The sequence below is a fragment of the Cricetulus griseus genome, chromosome 2 (assembly GCF_003668045.3).
Source record: "Cricetulus griseus strain 17A/GY chromosome 2, alternate assembly CriGri-PICRH-1.0, whole genome shotgun sequence".
NCBI classification, from domain to species: Eukaryota; Metazoa; Chordata; class Mammalia; order Rodentia; family Cricetidae; genus Cricetulus; species Cricetulus griseus.
Window position 1 is genome coordinate 51,388,122 of NC_048595.1, and position 25,632 is coordinate 51,413,753.

Here is a 25,632-nt window from a genome sequence, read left to right on the forward strand (position 1 = left end):
GACGTGAAGTCAGACCTCTCATTGATTCGTCATCACCATATTTCACAATATTTGCCTAGAAAGACGTACAAAGCCTATCAGGTTAAATTAATCCTAATGGCCAATTTTCATCTCATTCTAATTAAACAATTTCAATTTAATTAATGCAAGCATAGAAATTAGTCAAAATTACAAATGTAAATGTTGAACTTTAAATCAAAGGTCCTCCCTATTCCTCATCTTATGTAAAAGCACTTTGGATTGCTTGCCTGTGAGGTGATGGGGATGTTAACCTTTGTCTGCACTGTGAAGGGCAGAGGATACAAAACTGTGGGGGGAGGGGTTGGGGTGAAGAAAAAAGAAAAAAAAAAGAAAGAAAGAAAAAAAGAAAGCTACCTAGGAACATGGACAGCTCTTTAATAGAGACACATACACAACCTATGGTAGTCTATGAAGATAAAAATCTCCCAAGGTGAACCGAATTAAACACTTTTATTCTTCGACATTCCAAAGCACTTGGGTCACTTTAAGTCAGTGGTTCTAACCTCCCTAATGCTGCGCTACCCTTTATAATATGGTTCCTCATGCTGTGGTGACCCCCAACCATAAAATTATTTTCATTGCTACTTCGTAGCTGTAATTTGCTAATGTTCTGTGTTGTAATATAAATAATTTTTGGAGATAGAGGTTGTGAGCCACAGGTTAAGAATCATTGCTCTAATGGATACTGAGTGGATTTTTATAAATGCCTTTGTAAAACAGAAACCATGACCCCCAAGCCACACACTCAACCACCAGCTCCTTCCCTCTCTGAAGGTGGATCCCTGCATCTCTGTCTTGAATGAGGTGTGAGCAGTTCCACCTCTATGGCTCTGGCCTCTTTACCTAAGGGTGGTGCTTTATTAAAGTGAAAAAACTTTATTCCAATATGCAGTTCAATTCCTTGTCATGAAACAATATGTCCTAAGTAAATAAACTTTCAGGGAATTGCCAGCTTCATTGTTATTTCTTCAACCTCAAAAATACTGGCATCTTCAAGTATGGATTTAAAAATTTTTATAGGTAAATAATCCAATTGACCCCCATCAAGATATTAAAAAGCCATCCCTCTCTTTTCATAAAAATCCAAAGTGGATGGATTCAGAGCTCTAAAACTGAGAAAGAAAAGGTCTGGCTAAATTATGCCCCCTTGTTTTTCCTAAAAAAGGGGGGGGGGAAGTAGTTGCAAAAATCTGAAGAAATTGCATGTTTGATTGTTTTTCTTTTTAATTTAAAAACTTTGTTGCTGAATCACACTTACAGTCACACTAGCCGGCTCCTGGTTTTGGTAGAGTGTCTACTGTTACTCAGAAGACAGCAAGCTTCTCTTTTCCCAAAAGGAGGCCTTCATCATGACATGACTCCCCATCTCCACTCACTCCTGACTATATATGAGAATTATTTGATAGCAATCAATTCACTATTACTGTTTGGGGACATTATAGAAGAAGAGCAGAGTGGTTTGATAATATAATTAATTAGTGTAGCAATCACCATTAGGCTTAGTAATGATGGTAGGATCCCACTGCCTTAGTTAATGGTCATGGGCATGTCATTCTGTTCTGCCAAAGGTAGCAATGGTTTTATCTTCCACCCTATGGGAATGACACTTAGCCCATCACATTTAAGGTTTGACCTTCACTGAGCAGCAGGATCTTAATCCCTAGATTTCATAATCTTAACTGGGCAACATTAAAATATGGATTGACTCCAGTTGGCAAGAATCTTTATGTTCTTTTCACTAAAAAAGCTATAAATTCAATGATTGACCTTTTATTTCCAGGTCACAAGTGACACCCACTCAGCTTCGTCCATTCACATAGGATTTATGTTAGGGTTTGCAGGTTGAAGTCATGAAAGTTGAACTTTAATGAAATGTCTCTCAAAGATGTACACTTAGCCAAAAAATTTCCCACAAGAAATTAGTGATAGCTTTTTTTCCAAACAGAGATTATACTCCCTGGCTCATTAATGGTTTCAACTGAAACTAACTGTTCACTAGTACTGAGTTTCTTCTAGAATCATTTTTCTAGGGGTACAAGTTGTTTGTGTTTGTGAGATGATAGAACCTTAGCTTCCAGTTTAGATTTCTAAGTTGACTTTTGAGATATCTCCCTCACGTTACCACAACTCATCCATCTCCAGTTGAAAACATTCCTTGTCCTTTTGCACCAAATCAATTGTATTGATGGGAGGCATTCGTTCAAGCTGTCAATCAGGGAAATGCGATCTGATGGGGCCCCAGCGCAGTGAGATAAGGAAGGAGGTCCAAACCTGCTCAGGTCCATCTGAACGAGATCAATGCTTCCCACCCAACCCTCCCTGTCATGTAGCACCCTAACTGTCACAATTAATAATGCAGAAGGGGCTGATTAACTTAAGTAAAGTGCTCTCTGCTGTGTAAACACATAGAGATCTATGAGGCAAGGCTTGGGCAGAAAAGAACGACCACGTCATTTTTATTTTTCATGTGGACATACTCTCACTTTCCATTCTTCTCTTGTAACAATTACTGTACCAGCCACTCTGACAGAGTCAATAAATTGATCGGGGTCTTGACGCAGAGGCAAAGCAGGCTAATCTGATGCACCATTATCTGCCCAGAGAGTGTGGGGTGGGGCACACTCATGGAACAGAGAGCAGAAGGGGAGGGACTCAGTAAAGGAGAACCTGCTTGTCCTCAGTAGGTAAGTACCTCTCCACATGTCACTTCTGGAACAGACAGATGCCTGTGTGGCAGGTGTGCTGCATGTGTTGGGAAAGGACAGGAAAAAAAAAATCAGCCTTCAACTTGGTTAAAGGATGCAGCCTAAGTAATACCATATGCACCACTTATTTGGGTCCCTGTGGAGTTTCAGTCACTCACATGATCTGCAATTCAATGAGGATCACCACCCCATTAGGACTAATCATGTCAGCCGCCCTATCTGACAAAGCAAACATCCAGAAACTGCCCCTCCCAGGTTCACAACTTGCTTTTGCACTCGGATTTTGTCCTTCCTTCCCTCACCAAGCATAAAGTTTAATTGTTTTTTAATGTGGAATTATACACAGAGACTCTCTACTGCATTCCTTGACAGATTTACCCTTAGAATTAGAAACTGATGCTGTTGGTTGAGTCTCAACTTGCTCCCTGGGAATATACTAAACATGTTCTTAATAAATAAATACCATCCCACTGGCCAATGGAATGATAATGGCATACTTCACAGAAAATGGATGTGGAAGGCTGAAGCTGGAGACACAGCTCAAGTGGTCTCACCTGTTAACATCCCTATGTTTCTTCCCATTTGCAGGCCCTTTGTTCTGAAGATAATTGAGACTACTAAGTTTTACCTCAGAGCCTACCTAGCTTCATTGTAAAGGGGGTAAAGGGTAGGGATTGGGCTTTCAAATTCTAATGAGACTCAGTCTATGCAACACCAATGGAAGGAAGGAATTAATTCATGACTTTATCAAAATCTGACTTTAGAGGATCAGGAGGCAAAACAGGATCACCACAGTCAGATGATAAATCAACTCAGACCTGCCTCCTTCCAAAGCCTGTGTTTTTTTGACTCTCTCCTCCTGGAAAGGAGGAAACTCAAGACCATACATATGTCTTCATACAGAATGTCTGCAAATTCCATGCCCAGTGGGGATCACACCAAGCAAGGCAGAGGGATCTTCATGCTGAAAGCCCTCTGTGCCTTTTGCAAGTCCTAATGTTCCACAGAATGAAGTTCAATTGTCTCTCTACCAGATTCAGGTACATGTTTATCCATAACTAGGCCCTCCCCCAGATGCAGGTACATGCTCATTCAAGACCAGGGCCTCCCCCAGATGCAAGTATATGTTCATCCATGATTGGACCTTCCCCAGATGCAGGTACATGCTTATTCAAGCCTGGACCCTCTCCAGATTTATGACTCTTTCATGGCTCTTTCATGACTAGGGCCTGGTTTAAACTCTAGCTTCATTGTTCAGCATTTTCTGCTGTCAACTTTATAGACAGAACAAAGAAATGTTCTTTACCCAATAATCTAACTACCCCTTGGTATACACTATCCCTGTCTGCAAAGGCATGTTATTCTACCATGGATGCTTCTCCTACCATCCACCCCCCCACTTCCTGCTCTTCCATTCCACTGACAGATCACACATATTCTCATGGTGCAACTTATCAGACCTTACTGTAATTTGCTTACTTCCCCACCAGAAGTTGGTAAGCTTGGTAGGGTGGTGATTAGATTAATACACCCATGACCTTCTTCTTAGCTCTCTATGGTATGAGGAATACAGTAGGTGCCCAATAAATCCTGACTTCCCCCATCTCCTTAGTGATGGGGAATGTACTTCTTTGTATGTTTATCTTATTGATTATTGAATAAAATACTGTTTGGCCAATGAGACAGCAAGTTAGACAGGACTAGGAGTCAAAGAGGATTCTGGGAAATGTAGTAGAGAAGTGGTGATCTAGGCAGGAAGTGACATAGCAAGGAGACTCATATTTAAAGAAGGAGAAACAGGAAGCATCCCTCTTTTCCCCTTCCTCCTCCAGTGGCAGGATGTGAGCCACTGGTAAGAGAGGGTGCCAGCAAAAGGCATCTTCTATAAAGATAAGTCTTATAACATATATAGATTTATGATAATTAAGACTGAGCTAGCAGATGAGAAGTCCTAGTCATTGGCCAAGCAGCTTTGAATCTAATACAACTTTCTGTGTATTCATTTAGGCCCTAACTCAGGCGGGTGGCTAGCATAAAGCACACATGTGGCAGTGGGGCTCGGCGGCTTATGGCAGAAAGATTTATCGCAACACCTTAGGACCCATTACTTAAGTGACAAAGGGGAAAGATGAGCTGGAAAGCCAGGTGCTCTGACTCCTGGCCCAATGCTTTCCCAATACATACAAGACTGATCTATGGTTGGCTTTCCTATAACATTGTCTTCTATTCCCCAGTATAACTCTTTCCCCATCCATACATGTAAAAACACATGAGCAGGCATCAGTAGATGGGGTACTACTCTCGGGGGCAAATGGCCATCATTTCTTCCATTATTCAAGGCAACAGGAGGCAAGCTGCCTATCCAGCCTGTCCTGAGCTCTTCCTGCACCAGTCAAGGCAGCACCATGAGGACCCAAGGTTGTTCCTACTCTGTGTTCATGTTCAGACTTGGGAGAAGGAGGGCAACATGCACAGGCAAGGACCAGTTGTGCTAACCCTGCACCAACACCAACATAGCGATGTTGGAAGTCACAAGCCCCTGTGACTCAGGAGAGTGTGGAAAATATTAGGGCAGCAATAACCCACTTTGGCTCCACTACAAGGAAGCACTGTGAGGCCTTTAGCAAAGTCCTCATGAAGATTGTAGGGAGAGGCATGTGCTGATGACTGTGCTTCAGTGGTCAGGCCATATTTTGAGGCATATCTCCAGAAGAGAGGTCAAGTATGACAGCATTTTCCTTTATCTTTAGCACAAGCTCAGGAGGGTACTGAGGGCCTGAGGAGACAGGAAGAGTCAAGCAGCAGTCAGCTGCTCTTGGGAGACTCTCACTTTAGGCTCTCACTGGCTTGGAACTGTGTGTCCTTCCGACCGCTAAAGTCTTGGACTCATTAGCAGCCCTGGGAAGGGCCCTGGTCAGACAGCACCTGGGCTACTCAATCATTCCCTCATGTGGACAGTCATCACTTAAGAGTGCAGGAGCCCTCTGTGGAGGCAGCTGCTGGTCTGCTGGTTGGGGCTTTTCCCTGAAAAGGCTGAATGAACTGTGAGAACCCACTGTGCTGACTCCTCCTGCAGTTCATGCTGCAGGGCGGGTGATGGGCTCAGCTTCCTGTTCTCTGCGTTCTGTTGACTCAGGCTCGGCAGAGGCCAGGGCTGTTCTTCTACGGAGGAAGCACCTGGCTCAAGGTCTGGTTGCTGGGTGAACCTCAGAGGCACAGGAGGGCACTGTGTACAGAACCCCCATGAGTGGAGCCACATGCCCTCCATACAGCTTTCTCAGAGTCTACACGGACACAGTGAGAGGTGTTCTACCCCAGGGAACTGTCCTGTTTACTTCCCGGACCTCAAACAGCAGCTGAAAAGAGATAGCTCTCTCTCTCTCTCTCTCTCTCTCTCTCTCTCTCTCTCTCTCTCTCTCTCTTTCTCTCTCTCACACACACACACACACACACACATTCTCTTACTGTTTCTGTACCTCTCTGTGTCTTTGTGACTCTGTCATCTGTCTTTCTCTCTCACACACACATACACTCACACTATAAGTCTCCTTGACACATGGGGAAGGAATGGAGGGCAAAACTGTATGAAAACCAGTATTAAGAGAGAGAGATGGAGAAGAGAGAGAGAGAGAGAGAGAGAGAGAGAGAGAGAGAGAGAGAGAGAGAGAAGTAGTGGTAACCTTCAGGGAAGTGAGAAAGTACATGAGACTTCTCAGAGAGTGGGAAAATGGTGTGTGGTAGATGCTGTTAACAGCCTGACCATGATGCATGGCTTCTTCTTTCACGGAATTAACTTTATTTAGACATAAGAACATGAGCAGTACTGGGCAATGGGCCAAGATTTAAGCCAATCAATACAATCTTGTGCCAGCTTTCCCAACACCTAAATATTGAACTAAAATGGGACTCAGTTTCAGCTAATGAGAGCTAAGTAGAAATCTGGTAGCCAGGCACAAAGGTAGAGGATGGCACCTTTCGCTGCCATTGCTGGAATGGTAGAGTATGATATAGGGATGATGTCTGGAGCTGCAGCAGCCATTCTGGAATTGGGGTACCAAACATGAAGACAGAAACACAGCACACAGAGCAGACTTTTAGAAAGCTCCTGAGTTCCTGCTGGAGTCCCACAGCAGCAGCAGCAATGACAGCCACTCATAGTTTTCTTGTCCTTTTAGAAAAATAACCTTGATTAGCTCAAGTAATACTTAACTGGCTTTCCTCCTAGTAGTCAGATACTATTATTGGTTTCATTAAATAGATGTGAAAGCTGAATTTCAAAGGGAAACATACATTCGGACATAGCCATTATGTGAAACCAGGCCACTCCCATTCCATAGCTAACAGCGTTATGCCTGTTCTACCAAGAAGTCAGATTAGAGTGCTAAGGACATGTCCCTTATCCCAGAACCTCCACTGATGGAGGCACTGGTCTTCTGTGCAGACTTTCATCCAAGTGTCTCTACTTCCTTCCTGCTCTCTACAGCCCCACTTCTTACTCTATGAGTTACTGATAGGGAGCTGCAAAATTGGATGTGGGGTGGGGTTATTAAAAACACTGGAAACAGTAAATAAGACATCTTTGGATGTGCAAGGACCAGAAATTAATTAAAAAATCTAGTAATGAATCTGAGGTGCTTGGGCAGCACTGGTCCATACTGCATCGCAGGACCTCGATGTAGGCTTGGGCTTGGCGCAATGTGTACTTTGCACCATGCGTCCTCACACTGTGCAGTACCAACAAATGCTGTCTCAATTACCTCAGCTCCAAGTGGGATTATTGCAGGTTATGAATTGTAGTGTTTTTATTAATCATGCAAAGCTTTCTGCTCTTACAGAAACATAATGATTTCATTATGGAAAACAAAGACTTTAAATATTTTCCTACCATTGTTCCAACTGTCAGCATGTTAGAATCAGATTAGTATATCTTTGAGTTATCTTGGAATATTTAATTAAATTTTTTTTGTGTTGTTGACTTGAGTTTCATAAAACATTTGTTAAATAAACTTTGGTTTGTATATGGATGGAATTTCCAACATTTTTTGAATGTCCCTAAATAGACTTGTGCCATTTTGTTAATAGGTATTTATTAGGGGCGATATTCCCAGTATTGATAATTTTAAAAATCAAAATACTGATCAACTCTGAAAAATGTTGACGATCATCCACATCCGAATATTGGATAAATGATGACATCCATTTCATTAATATGCAAATTTGCTGTAGTCCTTAATAAATTATAAATAATATGTATACCAAGAATTACTTTATAATAACTTCCTTTATGATTTATTATAAGCAAATGTTTGATTTGAACACAGTTTTAAGTACCTATGAACCTGAGGTCATGCAAAACCTACCCGTGTGGAAAAGAGTGAGTGGAAATGAGAAGCAAAGCTCAACAAAGCTCTGCTCTTCAAGGCACAGTCTCTCTCCTCAGCCGTTCTCTACTTTTCCATGCCCCCCAACTTAACACATATCATATCTTTAATATTTTATCTTCTCCCTCCATATCTTAATTTTCCCCTCCTGAAATTACTTCACAGTCTTTTCTTTCTCCATTGCTGCTGTTTCATATTAATGCTGGAGAAAAAAGGCAGCAATATTTGTCACACATTGACCTTGTAAGATTGCATGGCCCACATCATAATTCTTAGAATAATTATCAAATTGCATCAACTAAAATCCCCCCCCCATCTTTATATTTCTGAGACAGGTGCCACACCATTTCCAACATGCTGGAATTATAGGCATATTCCTAGCTCTGAAAAAGCAAAGGTTCCATTGGTTGAATTTTTTTTTTTTTTTTTTTGGTTTTTTGAGACAGGGTTTCTCTGTGGCTTTGGAGGCTATCCTGGAAGAAGCTCTTGTAGACCAGGCTGGCCTCGAACTCACAGAGATCCGCCTGCCTCTGCCTTCCAAGTGCTGGGATTAAAGGCATTTGCCACCACTGCCTGGCTAGTTGAACAATTTGTAAAGAGAGTCACATAGCTTGCCAGGCTGATGAGAATATGTGCCCATGCAATATCACATGCTAAAAGCTCCTTTGCTGAATAGGACAGATGGCTTTGTGCGCTGGCCCTACAACCTTGGTGATGTGGTTTGGCAAAGTCACTTCCCCTCTTTAAATCAGTTCACTATGTTTTTAAACTATAGGATAGGATTAATAACAATGTATCTTTTCTAAGGAATGCTTTTAGGATCAAATGAACACACACACACACACACACACACACACACACACACACACACACACACACGGAGAGCACAACCTCAGATAAGAAACCAGGTTATGAAAATAGAATTACTGAGGAAAAAAGAGAGAAAGCACATTGTACTTGCTCCTAACAAATTCCTAGTCAAGACCTGAGATCAAAGTAACTTGCAGTTTACTGAGGCTGGTCTTGGGATAGAGACTGCTTTATACTTACAGAAGCCCACAAACATTATGGGTACTTTAAGAAAACATACAGACTAGGAGGGGGCTGAGGCAGGTCTTCAGAATGGCCAAATTCAGCATTCATTTCCACTGGACCTATAAAGTGTGAGGCTGACCTCAAACCAGCTTAGGAGAAAACAGTCTGTATGGTTTCACTGCACTCAGCTGGGTGCAGAGACGGTACTTGGCAAAGACTTGTTAGGAGGAAACTGAGTGAAGCCTTGGCTCTCTCAGTACCTTGGAGCCAGTTCACTCTTTCTTTAGTTTGTCAAGTGCTAATACATGACAGCTGTAGAATCATGAGGAGCATAGGCCCCAAAGTTGGAGCTATGGAGAAGTAAATATAGAACACCAAGTTGGCCAATAAGTAACTTCTACAAGTCAGGAGCACAAGCAAGAGATTTTAGCTGCTGTTCCTTTTCAATCAGTTGAAGGAATTGCTCAAATCCACCTGGAGGGTGGGGCAGGATGGGAAAGGACAGCGAGCTATGTTATTCCGCAAGAGAAATCAGAGTTCCTTTTGTGCACTCCAGCTGAAACTCAGTTGAACTACTGTGTTGTACTTCCCTTTCCATGGCTGGGAAGTCATGTGGGGTGAGTGGGAGGGAGGGAAGCTGTAGGCTTCAGCTCATGGGAATGTGCTCACAGAGCTTGGTGCTATATGAGGATCCAATACCTGGAGCAGACATTTCTCAGAAAGGAGTGGGAGGGAGTTCCTGGCTGGCAGGAAAGGATTCTAGTTGTATCTTCTTGGTCTGGAGAAGGTAGAGTTGCATGCTTCCTTTCATAGGATGGTCTCAATTTTATCTATCACCTGACTGGCAAAAATTAAAAGTGTGTGTGTGTGTGTGTGTGTGTGTGTGTGTTGTTCATCTTTAGTTCTAATGTACAAGAACCTTATTATCATACTAAAGTAAGATGAGGACAGAAAAACAATCCAGTTTCCCCTGTCCCTTCTACTCTTTGGAAAAGTCTTATAGCCATTCTGTGATGTTGAAACCTCTTAGCCTAATCACTATGGTTCTTATTTTTTTCTACTGAGATAGGCTCTAGCACAGTCTAGTCTAGAACTCTCCATGTAGCCCAAGCTAGCCTTAAAGTCATTATTCTCCCACCTCAGCTGGCCAAGTCCTGGGATTATAGCTGTGTGTCACCATGTCTAGCCACACTGCACTATTAACATCAGTGCTATTGTTTCTTTATGTCTGTTTCTTCTACTCTACTCTTTAGATCTCCAGGTCAGTTGGTATACCTTGCATTTTGTAGGTGTTAAGGAATATAATAAGCGGCTAAACAAACATTAAAGTGGTTGAAATTGTAAAGAGTTTTGCAAATTGCTTAAGTTGTGGTTAGGGACTCAGCCAGGCTTTGGGAACAGAACACCAAGATTGGGTGTGGACTGAAAAACCTCTTCACAGCTCCACATTTCCATGCTTCACTTTCTTTGTGGCTGCCTATCCAAGGTGACAGAGTGGGTGCCATGGGCACACCTATCCAAGGTGGCAGAGTGGGTGCCATGGGCACACCTATCCAAGGTGGCAGAGTGGATATCATGGGCATACCTATCTAAGGTGGCAGAGTGGGCACCATGGGCATGCCTATCTAGGTGGCAGAGTGTGTGTCCTGGGCAATAGGTAAGGCAATGGGTGTCATTGCCATGGTCCACGCTGTAGAAACTTTTCTGGATGACTGTGAGTCTCAGACATAGACTGTGAACTCGAGGCCAAGATGGTCACATTGTAGGCAGAGTGTGGGGTGAGGCAACTAAGATCTATTTAGCAGAAATTTCAGCAAATTGGAACCAAAGCTAGGGTTTTAGGAAGCATTTCAGATACCACGCCTCTGCTGATGCAGAATGGTGACAGGTCTGGTGGTAGAGAGAAAAATGCTTGTTTTTTAATACTGTTAGCATTTATTTTTCATTGTAAGGAACTCATCCTCATCAGAGTTCTGTAGGGTAAACATTTTTTATTTGAATAGTTGGATTAAACTAGAACCCGAATCAAGATGTGCTCTCTGCTCAGTCTGCCTGTGTGAGAACCGGTATTTCTATTTATTTACTGGTTGTGAAATGTGAACTCTCTCCCCGCCCAGCCCCCAGTAAATGCCTGTTCATAATGGTTCTTGTGTTTAGAGGTCAGATGAGATCAGGGGGTGCAGTTACAATGATCCCCAGCTTTCCAGCTTCCTATCTGAAGACTGGCAGGGCCTGTTTCATTCAGTGCTGAGTGGGGCCCATCACAACAAAGACAGAAAATACTCAGGGATTTTCCATGAGTTAGCATCAACCATCATGGGGAGATACTGAAAAGGAAGACTCTGGGGTGATGTGGGGATACAGTTTCTCATAACAGGTAGGCTTTCCATAGGCCACAGGGAGCTGGCCACATCTCCTGGTGAGAACAGCTACAATGTATGGAGGAGTAAGGTGAGGGCCAGATTACAGGAGCAGAGGAAGCAAGGAGGGGAGCCTAGTGGAAGAAGAGGACAGGTCACGTGGCAGAACGTCCAGCCAGAGCCAGAAGTCAGGGCTTGATGTACTGGGCAACTGGATGGAGTGTGAATCGAAACGGGCTCCCATCAGTGTAAGAGGGATGCATATATCCCTCAATGGTTCGAGGACTCTCCGGAGAAAATACAGACTGGCAGGGAAGGAGGGGGAACAACAGCTTTCAATTATCCATGCTATCATTCCCTACCAATAACCTCTGATGATGAATAGGTGTAATAAAAGCCAATACTCAATTTTTCCAATTTACATGGAAAGAAGGTCATAATACATTGTTACTCGGAAGAAACTGCAGGTTACTAAAGAGTGGATGTAATCCAACCTTATTTTTGCAATATACTGGAATGTGTAGAAACAGCCAGTATGGATTTATATAGAAACATTAACAGTAGGACTACTAGTGATTTTTATTATTTTTTCTCATCTGTATTTCCCACAATTAACATGCACCATGGCTGAATAAGATAAAGCCACCATTTAAAAATAGATTTTATCTTTTGGTGATGGGCTTCTGCAACATAACATAATGTTTTCTAGATTCATCCCTATTGTGGCAAGCATCAGGATGCCCTTAATTTTTAACAGTGACAACTATTCCATTGTATGCGTAAAAACTGTATTTTAAGATAGATGTTTTCAAAGCAGTTATGCAACTTTCAAACTCACCAGAAAAATCTCTGAATATGAAGGTATGGGGAAATCAGCAAATAGTAGGATAGCATAAGGAATGCCAAAAGATTTCTACCAGGAACTGGGTTTGGGGGGGAAAGAAGGACCTTTTCTCTTTTTTTACAACAATAGTTTTAATTTGGTAGATAACATTATTCCTAAAAGATGAGTATATTCCTTAAATAACTATAATAGTTGTAAATCTCACAGTAAGTTTAAAGAATGTTGAAAGCTTCTCTGAATTTTGGTGAGGACATGAGAAATGTGAGAAATTATTGCTTTAATATTCAGATGAAGTTACAAAGGAAATGTAAAATGTACATGCTATATCACTAATATTGCTGTGAGCAAAACCATTAGAAGGACCTTTTCATCTCATATCTGTTTATGAATTTAGTGCTGGATTCTTCTGTTTTGTTCTAGGAATCATTCACCCTGGGCTGGTCTGGATCCTTCAATCTTCCTGCCTCAGCCTCCCAAGTGCTGGATTACAGGTATGGGCTACCGTTCCTGGTGCTTCTGCATTACATCAAATATCTGTCTGGATGACTCCAACTTTTACTCATGCAAAGGCAGAGACAAGTCAAACATTTGTCTGAGTAGTTCCAACTTTACTGGTTCAGAGAGCAAACTTCTGATTGCCTTGGAAATTTTTCCTACATTCCAACTAATACCAATTTTTAAGCTGTCTAATGACAACCACACATTTGCTTAGGAAGTGAAGAATCTATGGGTGTCTGACTGATATTGTTAAAAATCTTACAAGCGCAGGATTGAGTCATATCACCTTCGAGAAGGGGGGAAATGAAGGGACCAGCCTCACTTTTTAGCAGCCATGACATTCTAACATGTGTTTGCCTGACCTTGCCCCACCTGTGCTGGTCACTAGGAGGTCAAATGCCTGCCTCGAGGCAAGGAACCAATCAGAAATAAGCTAGCATGGCTATGCTTTACGACTCTGGGTGTGCTTTATGGACAAGTGCACAACAGTGATGTGCAGGGCATAGCAACCGCCCTGGGAAAGCCTATGGGCCATAACAACCAGTTGATCAATCAATACAGGGAACATCGTCCAAGCTTGAAGTGCACCAGTCCTGAGACTGTTGTGTACCCCTAGGCACTCCCCTTATGCTGCCCTATAAGGTCCCTGCCTTGTGGTTTCTAGGGGTCTTTTCTCCAGCCATCAGTGTGGTGGATGGATGAAGGGCCCGAGCTAATAGGGTTAGCTCGTTAAACAACTGTAGTAAAAGATTCTTTGCTTTTGCATAAAAAAAAAAATCGTATAAGATTTTGAAAAGTCAAAACAAGGCTTGGGATCACATGGTAGAGCCTAGGATCTGTGAGGTAATCACCTGTACAACACACACACACACACACACACACACACACACACACACACACACACACAGAGTGATGGTTTGATTAGGTATGGCCCCATAGACTGTGCTGGAATGCTTGGCCCATAGGGAGTGACACTATTAAGAGGTGTGGCCTTGTTGGAGTGGGTGTGGTCCTGTTGGAGGAAGTGTGTCACTGTGGGGGCAGGCTTTGAGGTCTCCTGTGCTCAAGTTACAGCCAGTATGGCACACAAACTCCTTATGTTTCCTGCAGATCAAGATGTAGAACTCTCAGCTACCTCTCCAACACCATATCTGTCTGCATGCCACCATGTCCCACTACGATGATAATGGATTAAACCTCTTAAACTGTAACCCAGGCCCAATGAAATGCTTTTCTTTATAAGAGTTGCTGTGGTTATGTTTTTTCACAGAAATAAAACCTTAACTAAGACACACACACACACACACACACACACACACACACACACACATCCTGTAAGAAAATAACTTTCAATTAATCACTTCTTACAAGGGAGCTGTATTTAAGGTCTATTGTTACTTACCATCTACACCTAATACTAACTTTGAACAGTTTATTCTTAAAATGTTAATATATATCAAGAAATAGAAATATTTGCAGCACATAAATTTTATTTTTAAATCATAAGACTAGATAGCTACATAAAGGGTGGAAAAAGATAATTCCACTCTTATGGTTTCTCATGAGATAATTAGAAATGGTTTTCTTCAAGCCAAATGTGACAGGTGTGACTTTGGTAAGAAACATTTAGCTATTGTCCCCACAATGCCAAATATTTAATGGAAAACAAAAAGAATTCAGTTCTAGAAGCCAATACTGGACCTACATGACATCATTTATCCAGATGCGTGCAAAATCTGGATTGTTAAGAATTGAAGCTTTGTGGTCAACATCATGTAGACTCAGTCTTTGGGTTAAACAAGGCACTTATGAAACAAAGTAATACTGGAAAAAAACACATTTTCATTATAGAGAGATAAATCAAATGGAACATGTACAGTTTAGATGATGTGAATTGGCTTGAATAAACTATCATGCAAAATACAAACAAGATACTTCAAAGTTGCAGTTTTCAGGTTCTCAGTGAATCAAACTGAGTATGCCCAAAATTTGAAAACCACAAAATAACCATCCAATAGAGCTGGGGGGAGCCCTGCTGGCTCACCCTTCCCTGAGCCAGAACACAGAAATCCAAAGCACAAAGCCAAACCATCTTCTAAGATGGATATTCTCAGACAATGGTACAATTTCAAACCACCAGTAAAGTATTTGAATATTTGAGGTGTGGGAAAATAAGCAAATTAAGTGGGAGAATTTTTATGAGAATTTACCGAGTAGGTCTTTTAATCTCAGACACCACTGTGCAAGCCAGATTTAGAAGAAATATTTAGAAGTGGGAGATACAAGAGGAAAGAGGTCCCTCTTCTCAGGTCCCCTGTTTCTGACTTAGTGCTGGACTTTCTGGGGTGCTGTTTCAGGGTAGGGAGGAGGGCGAAGCAGCACTGTGGATAAGTACAGTAAGGCAGACCCTGTATGACTCAGGAAGCACCCAACTGTACTAATAAACTAGGCAGCTGACGCCAAACAGCTGAGCATATGCCCAGAACCACAGGGAGGAAATTTCAAACCATGCTAAGAAGCTCACGGACACAGTAACTTCTTAGAGTCAATTAGGAAAGTACATGGTCATATTCTAGTTAGGAAATGGAGGAGTAGTTTATTCTACAAACTAGGACCTGATTCTATTTCAACAAGCCTCTACACATAAATCTTGGAACCCAGAGGTTTGCCGCTTCTCGACTTACAGCAGTCACTTCAAACCTGTCGTAAAAGAGCTCTTCTTAGCCTACACGAACCCAAACACAACTTTCTCTTGTGCTCAGCCAGCTCTGCGCTCTACTTTCAAATAGCCACTTCGATATGACTTTCTGCTTAACCCCTCCCACTCAGAGCACCTTGCTTCCCAGCGGTCAGCAATCACCTCCTTGGAACCAACATCAGTAACTTAATAAAGAGCTTAGAAACCCTTTGTCCTCACCCCCTCTTTCTTTTAGAAAGTTTGCCAGTTTCCTGGGGCCATAAAATGAGAGGAGTGGCTGGTCTCCCTCCCCACATGTGCTTGGATACCATGGAAACCAGGTTCCATGGGGCGCACGTCTGTCTGCTTATAGCTAGAGAGCCATGGCGGCCTCAAGGAGGGAATACACACAGTCTAGCCTAGCAACCTTAACTTGCCATGGCAAAAGCAGTCTGGCCCAGAAGTCCCCCCCCCCCCAACCCCAATACCATAAGCAAAGATCCCAGGAACACTGTCTATGGTTCCCGAGAACAGAGAAAACATGGCTACAGGGCTTGGAGGAGGGATGGGGTCAGGAGGAAAGGAACTGAAGAAGGGCTGGGGCATGTCACTTGGTGTGCCCCAAGACACATTAAACTGCACCTGATGAATAAAACAAGCTGCACCACATACAGAAAAGATGAGAGCGGCCCACCTGTGTCTGTTGAGGGATATTTACAAAGCTTGGATCCCGTGGTCCAACACTGACGAATCGGTTTGCGGGGGAGGTGCTGGGTGTCGAGTAGGCTGTGAAGGGAAGGGACACATGCGTTCAGGAAGCAGCACGAGATTGCACACACAAACAACACCAAAACACACAGTCTCTGAGCCTATGCAGCTGATTAATGCAAACACTGGAGCTAGCAAAGGATCTGGCTAGCAAAGGAAGGAGTGGGGAGGGGCTGGTTCCCAGGGACCGCTGGGGTTAAATTGGTGCTCAGAGGAGTTGTTTTTCTCCTCCCATCATCCAAATTAGAACATGCAGGACATTTGCAAAGTGTACTTTATATGTTAAACATGAGCTCTGGGGTAGAGATAGGCACCCTGGTCTTAGCGACAGGGAGAGAGGAATGAAACAGGAAACGGAGGGACACAGTTCATTTTATAGCCATGCTTTCTCAACTGTTACATTTGGACCAGTCACAAACCAGTTCTGGGCCTCCACAGCCGGAGGTGGAAGAGGAGTCTTAAGAAGGAATGAAGGGGGTCTCCAGGAAGGAGGTGAAAACCCAGCCTTTATAGACCCAGAAGCATGTCTAGAATCCTTATGATGCCAGGTGTACTGGAAACCTCCACATTGCCACTGTTCCTTCCTAGGACCTTGCTATTGGGCACAAACTGAGCTCTCTCTGGGACCTTGGTTATCATATTAAAGTTCACTACCCTCACTATACATGGGAGGTTTGCTGTTTTAATGTTAATGAACTTCTCTGACGGAGAAAAGAAAGTCAGGGGCTTTTTGTGAGCTGCAAGCCCAAACATAGGTTTAGGTGTTCTACAAATTCACTTTACCACAAACTCAAAGATTTATTTCACATTTTCTTTGTCCTAGAATATTTAATGTTATTTAATTGTAACTCTTATTTATTTTTAATTCGCTCTGAGAGAGAGAGAGAGAGAGAGAGAGAGAGAGAGAGAGAGAGAGAATGAATATGTACATTTGGATGCATATACCTAAGGAATTCAGAAGAGAGTGTCAGATTCCAGGATCTGGAGTTCCAGGTGGTTGTGAACTGCCTGACATGGGTGCTGGAGATGAAACTAGGGTTCTCAGTAAGAGCATCTGTTTCTAACTGAGGAACTAGCTGTAATTTCTAAATTTAAAAGCAAATTTTTAAAACTAACTCTAGATATACACCATCTAAAGGGGAAAAAAGACCTAGTTTCCGATGGGCCAATTTGTCTTTATTGACATCATCTGTTTCTTTTTAAGGTTCCATTCTACAGAAAAGTGTCGGTGCTTCTTGTTCCCAATCTTAAACACATCCAGGAATATAATTCCTACCAATTTGGCCCAAGACCTGCTGGTTATGCTGATAAGAGATGAGCCATTCAGACAGGTCTATGATGGTCACACGGTATAGTGGAGACTCAGTTAAAGTGCTGAGCACAGGATGAACCCTAGGGCGCTCTGAGGTCAGGATAGGTTGTTCTAGCAGCCTTCATCCAATACTTGTTTTACATAAAAGGATGAGGATGTGTTTTGTCATACTTTCCAATAATGGGAATCTGGACCAACTTTCCACCGGGCAAATTTGAATTGAGAGCTAGCTTTACATTCAGCCATTATGCCAGGCATGTTGGAGTTACTTGTGTCTCTTAGCCTATGACTTTGCTTTGATACATTCTAGGAAATATACTGTATATGGAAAATATAGATTATAGTTACCTGGCAGTATAGTTACCTATTTCTAGAATACAGAAAGGATGGAGGAGCGAGACAAGAAGGAAGCTAGCACTGAAATGACCTATTGAACCTGCTAAGCAAGGTAGAAAAGTATTCTTTTCATTTGTGAACAGTTACGTGGCTTGCACAGGTACAGAAGTGTATGGTGGTATGTCTGGGTTCTGAAGCTATGTGAGTCATACTGTACTGTAGCAGGAGCCCTTAGTCTGATGGTTCTGGTGAAACAATGTGCACTGGACAGCTGTTTAGCAAAGGCACACAGCAAATTTTCTTATGACACTTTTGTCATACTGGTAACATCCCAAACAAGCACACTAACCGACCACAGCATACATATTAGGGTATGCATGTGTGTTTTGATACACTGATCAACACAAACTGTCTTAGTTTGGAAAGACAGTTGTATTATGTCCCATTACCTGTTTTAGCTTGACTTAAATATTGACATTATTACTTTTAACTTGTTTTCTCCTCCCATGATCCAAATCAGAACATGCAGGACATGACATTTGCAAAGTGTACTCTGTATGTTAAACATGAACTCTGGGGTAGAGAGATATGTAGTTTTTTTTTTTTTTAATTCTTTGGGGGACCACCATCCAGCTCCCAAATAAATACACGGAGACTTATTTTTACTTATGAATGCCTGGCCTTAGCTTGGCTTGTTCTAGCCTGCTTTTTTTTTTTTTTAGCTTAAATTATCCTCTGGGCTTTTTACCTTTCTCTAATATATCTTTCTTTCCTTCTTACTCCTTAGCTGCTGTGTGGCTGTCCCCTGGCATCCTCCTCTCCTTTTCCTTTTCCTTTTCCTTTTCTCAATCCTCGTTCTTCTGTGGAGTCTAAATTTCTCCTTCTATTTATCCTCTCTGGTAGCCCCACCTATTTCTATCTCTTGCCTAGCTATTGGCCATTTAGCTCTTTATTAGACCAATCAGGTGTTTTAGGTAGGCAAAGTAACACAGCTTTACAGAGTTTAGACAAATGCAACATAAAAGAATGTAACACATCTTTGCATCATTGAATAAATATTCCACAGCATAAATGAATGTGACACATCTTAAACTAATATTCCACATCAGAGATATACCCTGGTCTTAGTGACAGGGAGAAAGGAATGCAGTAGGACTTCATTTCTTTGAATGAAGTGAGGACTTAGTATACAAACAACTTTGCTACTCAGAATTACCAGGGAAGGAATAATTGTTTATTTTCCTATCTTTAGATAAATCACAATTTAGTTTTCAGAACAATTCAGAAGGCCTTTAATGCTCCAAAGGGCTACGCAAATGCCAAAGTTTATTCTGCTTATTAAAAAAAAGACCGAGAGAGAGAGAGAGAAAGAGAGAGAGAGAGAGAGAGAGAGAGAGAGAGAGAGAGAAGTGGTGGTGAGAGAGGTGGCAGTGTGTTCATACTTATTTATCCTGAGGAGTTTGGATGCCAAAGATGTAGTTTAGTGCCTAGGAAGCATGAGTCTATAGAAAGGTAGCTTCTGGGCACACTTACATAGAAAAGGCAAGGGAAGGAGGGAGGAAGGAAGGGAGGGAGGGAGGGGAGATTCTGATGCCTATTCTGTATTATAGCTATAACAGGAAGAAGCTAAACTCTAACAGGATGTTAGTTCCTGAAAAGATATGACAGAAGTTGAATTTGATTTCCTTCAATGAAACCGTGGAATCAGAGACTTGTATTACTGAGCAAAGCCTCAGCTGAAAGTTAAAAAATAAACATATGTCATAGCAAATCAATTATACACACACAGGCAAGAGTTTCCAAAATGAACAGAACATCAGAAGAAGAGGGATGATGTGGTAATTAATGGCACACAACTGTGTTACAATGCTGTTATAGCATATGCAAAGCTATCTTGATAATTTTTGTCCTATTCATAAGACCAAAAATCAGATACTCTGGGAAGAGCTTCGGGAAATCATGAAATCTGGAAAATAGATACTGCAGGATTGCTGTAGACATTTTGAGACTTTTGAAGGAGAAAACCAAGGGTAACTAGCGACTGTCTTCATGCCACCTACAGGGATTCCATTTTAGCCACAGAATCTTATTTTAAAACTTCTTGTTTAATATCGAATTACCATTCATTTGGTGGCTTCTGAAGTAAAATGTTTGCCTTTTGTTTTCAGACCCTTTACAGACATGGCCATGGGCAGTTTTCCTAACACTGTGGAAGAATGTTTCCTTAGAATCTGCCCCCAGCTTTTTTTCATACATCTGATGACATTTCCCCATTACCTGGTGTATTGCTTCATATTATCCAAGAATTTTAGTTGGGCCTTTACCACATAGTCTTAAGTACCAAAATTAAAATCATAGTTGTTGTGTCCCCCACATTCTCCAGAGCTCCTCCTTGCCCTATGCATGTCTAATCCCTTATTCCTTCACAAAGGACAGGGGCACTCTTACCATTATTCTCTCTCTCTCTCTCTCTCTCTCTCTCTCTCTCTCTCTCTCTAAATCAGCAGCAGGTTTACAGGATCTCTGAGAATGTAGGAATCTGTGGGTGAGACAGACTTGATGGTAGAGAAAGAGTCGAGAGGCCATCAAGACTGCTCTTCATACCTCTGCAGGCATCCCTGAGGACTTAGCTTCTAACTCAGAAATGGGTACAGTAAATAGTTATAGTTGGTGTTTCGACCTCTGTTTTTGCCTTAATAAGAGCAAGGGACACATGTGGATGAGCAAAGAAGCAACAGCATCTCCAGATGAGTTAGTGCTTACTATAGCAATCCTGACCCAGTGACACTTGCTCATGCTGCTAAGAATTTGGCAGGTATATTTTTGAATGACGGTTAACACTATCCTGTCTTGGGGGGGGGGAAGTACAAAGATGTTACTGTTAGGATATCTGTATCAAAGTCAATTGATATTTCACATATGATCTCCCAAATCTGACAAATTACCAAGCTCAATTCGTGCTGCTTCTTTGGAACTAGGTAGATGGTTTTAAGGTCTAGTTTAGCAACTGAAATGTGATACAGAAGGGGGAAAAGGAAGAAAACCTGGGTTTCTGTGAGATGTGTGACTGCAAATTAGGATTGGTCTGCATCCAGAGGCTCTCCAAGGAATCTGAATGGTGGGTTCCCTGGGGCTGAGCTGCTTTCTGGTAGTGGCTGGGGACAAATAAGCTCAGGGGTGGGATCTCTTGGCAGGAAAAAATAATGCAAGGGACTGGGTGAACTTTGAGCTTCTGAATTTATTTCCAGATTCTAGACCCTTGCAGGTGGGCCCACCTATTGTAAAGTTTGAAGAGAAATTTGTCTCTTGTTTCATCAAAGACACCGACTTTATGAAAGTGGCAAACACGCTCTTTCTTCATTTGCTTAGATCCACCAAGTTTAATGTCTGGAGTCCACCAGAGAGTTATTTTAATGTACTCATATGTTCTCTCCCCCAGAAGATGCTTATCTGCACACTTGCCATATGCCAGGCTCTGTTCTGCACACTGTTGCACACAAAGGTGACAAAGATGCTTGCTATCCTCAGATGTCAGCATCAACTGAGGAAATTGAAGTTTAGAAAATGACTACGAGAGTCTCTAATACAGATAATCTGTGGGCTGTTAAAAGACAGACAGTGACATGCTGTAAGAGGAAAAGGAAGCAGTTTTAGAGAAATGGAGATGGCTTTTGAGATGTGTGTGAGGGAGTAGGGTTGACAGGTTCCTGGAGACAGGGCATCCCAGAGGAAGTAGCATGAGCTGGGGGAAGGATGCAACCCCAAAATGATGTTTTCCCACTTGCAAAGACAAGGCTGATTTTGAAGGATTGGAAACCCACATGTTTGAAAAAATGCAGGGGAAGAGGTCCATGAAGTTAATTTCTTTTAAAAGGAAGAAATGCGTTATAGAATAAACAAAGACAATGTATTTTGGTTTCTAGCACCACAGTCATGTGAGACCCCACTTGGGACCTTCCCCTCCTTATCCCCAACACCAATGCATAGCTCTCACATCCTCACTTTGGGCTTTTCCTCAAAAATTTAGTTTCATTCAAAAGACCCTTGTGATTTTACAGCCTGCCCAGGGAATGTGCTAGTTACTGGAACAAGGGCAACCAAAGCAAGTTCGGAAATACAAACTTAGAATACCGAGTCTTCAAACAATATTATCTACAATATTATCTACAATATTATCAAATGATTCTCAGCAACATTGGACCATGAAGGATGTTGATAAGTTGCAAATTAAAACACCTCATTAAATAGTGTCCCAAAATTTTAACTTCCTGTCACATTTCATAGTGTGTGTGTGGGGGGGAGTGGATAAGAAAAATTTGATTTTAAGAAGACTGAAACTATGAGAAAAGAGATGAGCTAATTTATGGAGGAAACCATTACTATTGAATTCATTTATGGATTTGAACAGCAGATTGCTGCAAGGTCACTAGAGAATGCTGGAGAATACTGGAGCCTTCCTTTGTCAAATAAATCTATTGGTATGAGCAAGTATGCAGGACATGAGTTTGCCTTATTAGTATCACATAGCTGGGGATAGCATGAGGTGTTTTAAGTCTTTTGAAAGTCAGAGATTTAGAGAGCTTCCTATGCATGGATGGATATTGCTAGTTCTCATCTTGCATTTTTGAAATCTACAAGACAATCATTCCAAATTTCTACAATTTGGAAAATCTCTGTGCAGTCAGTTATCTCATTCTATTATCTCTGCCAATCTTTTGTCCTCACAACCAAGTTACAACAAAGAAACACAGCCCTCAGGGCATGAAATTAAAGACTCCTATCATTGGTAAGTTATTATACAACAGCATATCCACAAGCGTCCTTCCCAGAAGGCTAATGAATTCTAACTTTAATATTATATTAGCATTACTAACATGTACAATAACAATGTGCATGCCATGTCTAGGGGCCAACAGCTCACAAAAAGCATGGAAGGAGTCAAACAGCCAGATGGCTTTGCTCTTGGTATTTCTGCTGGTATAGAGGCTCCTCCTTGCTGGTAGGAAGGGTGGAGGTACAGGGTACAATGTGTACATATAGAGAGGGGGACTGGAGGGACTTTTAGACTGAAGATGCTACGACCTTGCATTACTAAATGTGTGAAAATGTGGCTCTTCCTCATGCGTGTTTCCAGCACCTTTCTCCTCAAACTGACCATAATTTTCTTTTTTTTATTATTATCATACAATTGAAAAAGAGAACAGACTGTGTTTCCATTTATTTCTGATGGCTAATCTAAAGTCTGTAACTGTTATTTATTTTTGTATCAATGCTACGTGTTGCTCCAATTGATAGGACACATTTATTGATTCAAGGAGAGTCGGTGCATGAGTAGGCACAGGTGAAAGTTATATTAAACAGCATGAGGAACAGACCCTGGATTCAGCTGGGGTTTGCTAAAAAAAGAAATGTAGATCGATATATTGGCCCATTCTCCCTCGAAAAGCTTCTGCAACCTCTCTGAAGGCTGTGTAACTCTGGAAACCTTCTCAAGGGAATTTATCTTCAGCAGACAATAAAAATAATGATAAAGATTTATGCTCCAAGATGTTCATTACAGTATTGTCTGCAAGAGTGACATACTGGAACCAACTAACAAGGTAATGCCTCATCCAGACAGTGTGGAGCATTCTAGAGACATTCGTGTCTTCGAATAGTAACTAATGACATAACAATAAATGTGTAATATGAACTAAAAATCACCTTACATGGTGGTAATATGTTATTGTACACATCTACATATGCATTTATATACATATTGTGCTCAATTAGGGCTGAAATACAAACAGAATGACTGGAAAATAAGTTAAAGTGGTTACCTCTGAAGAGTAGGATAATGGGCACTTTTAAAATACCTTCTTGTGACATTTATCTTTTTCTTTTTCTTTAGATAGGGCCTTGCTATGCAGCCCAGGATGGCCTGTAACTTGTGATGGACTTGGCCTCAGGGTCCTAAGTTTGAGATTATAGACATTCCTCACTGTGACTGGATCCTTCCAGTAATTTTTAATCTTAAGTAAAATGAGTACAAGTGTAACTTGAAAACCATAAATGTGGTGCTATTTTGTTTATTATCTAACAAATAAAGCTTACCTGAAGATCAGTGTGCAAAGCTAGCCATACTAGTTAGCCACAAAGGCCAGGCAGTGGTGGCACACTCCTTTAATCCCAGCAGCCACACTAGTTAGCCATAGAGGACAGACAGTGGTGGTGTACACCTTTAATCTGAGCACTTGGGAGACAGAAGCAGACTGATCTCTGTGAGTTCAAGGCTACCCTGGGCTACATGAGATTGAATATGTCTAAAAGAGAAACAGAACTCACACGAAGGTGATCCCATCACTTGGAGTGACACACCTTTAATCCCAACACTAAGGAGGTGGAGACAGAAAGGAATATGGCTGGGCATAGAGAGGAATTTAAGGTGGGAGAAGCCAGGAGCTCAGGGCAGTTTGAGCAGCAGTTAGTCTGAGTAGTCAGTCTGAAGCAGTCTGAGGAGACAATCTGAGAAGCAGTCAGTCTGAGGAGGCAGTCTGAGGAGCAGTCATTCTGAGGATGCAGTCTGAGGAGCAGTCAGTCAGTCTGAGGAGGCAGTCTGAGGACAGCATCGCCCCTTTGGTCTGAGCATTGGCAGAGTGAGACCTCTCTAGAGGCTTTGCTTTTCTCATCTTTCAGCTTTCACCCCCTGATAGCTGACTCTGAGTTTTTATTATTAAGACCTATTAGAACTTGTGCTACACATAAATACTACTTTTTTTTTTCTTTGAGACAGGGTTTCTCTGTGTAGCTTTGGAGCCTGTCCTGGAATTTGCTCTGTAGACTAGGCTGTCCTTGAACTCACAGAGATCTGCCTGCCTCTGCCTCCTGAGTGCTGGGATTAAAGGCGTGAGCCACTAAACCCTACCTTTTGGAGGGGAGGTAATGAGATGTAGAAAATAAAGGTCTAGGAAATCTTGGGTGAAATCTAGAATCTATTTGATTTTTGATTGTTTTAAGATGGCCTCAGTATGGAGCATGGGCTGGCTTCAAACTCACAATTCTGCTATAGCCTGTGGAGTGCTACCATGCTCAGTTTTCCTCACGTGGTTCCTACTAGAAAGATGATCTTTGCAGTCAGTTAAAGCTCTCCAAATATCTGTATGTAAAGAGGAAGGATAATCGTGCTATTTACTGTACTCCTCTTTTAACTGAATGTCTAACAGGCTGCTCAGTGGACAGCAAAGCCCAGAGTGAGTTGTGGAAGATTTTCAGAAAGACAGCAAGTCTGGATTCCTTTGTGCCTTGGGAGAAAACATTGGAAGAAAAATGTCCTATCATCTACCCTGGGCTCACTGATTGCAAAATTTGAGACTGGGGGCATTTATTACACTCACAAGAAATTTGTCTCTCAACAATTAAAAATGCACTCACACCTCTTAAGAGGTAATGTTAAAATGAGATTCGTCACAATTTGTAAGGGTAAAAATTACATAAGTCTTGCAAACAATTAGGTAATGTATCTCAAAAGGAATGTTGCTATCACTTGTTTCGTAACCTGACTTCCAGCACTGCAGCCCATGGAGGTGATTAGGCCTGAGGACCAAAATATGAGTCCAAGGATATGCCACACCCTATTCCATAAGGGTGGTGAAAATGGATCTCTAAATGGAAGGACATGGATACAAACTGTTTAAAAATTGCATTTCTTGACTTTCT

The 25,632-nt window shown here is 41.9% G+C and overlaps 1 protein-coding gene across 4 annotated transcripts in view; it reads right to left on the bottom strand.

Annotated features, from left to right (window-relative positions):
• The window catches only part of Nfia (nuclear factor I A), a 348,579-nt gene that overhangs the window by 17,283 nt on the left and 305,664 nt on the right, over positions 1–25,632 (bottom strand). For 2 of the 4 annotated variants that reach the window (XM_027400456.2, XM_027400459.2), the window contains one exon: positions 16,216–16,307. The exons of the other annotated variants lie outside the window; for them this stretch is intronic. In XM_027400456.2, the coding sequence (XP_027256257.1) occupies positions 16,216–16,307 (92 nt within the window). The remainder of the gene's footprint in view (positions 1–16,215; positions 16,308–25,632) is intronic. 4 annotated transcript variants of the gene reach the window in all.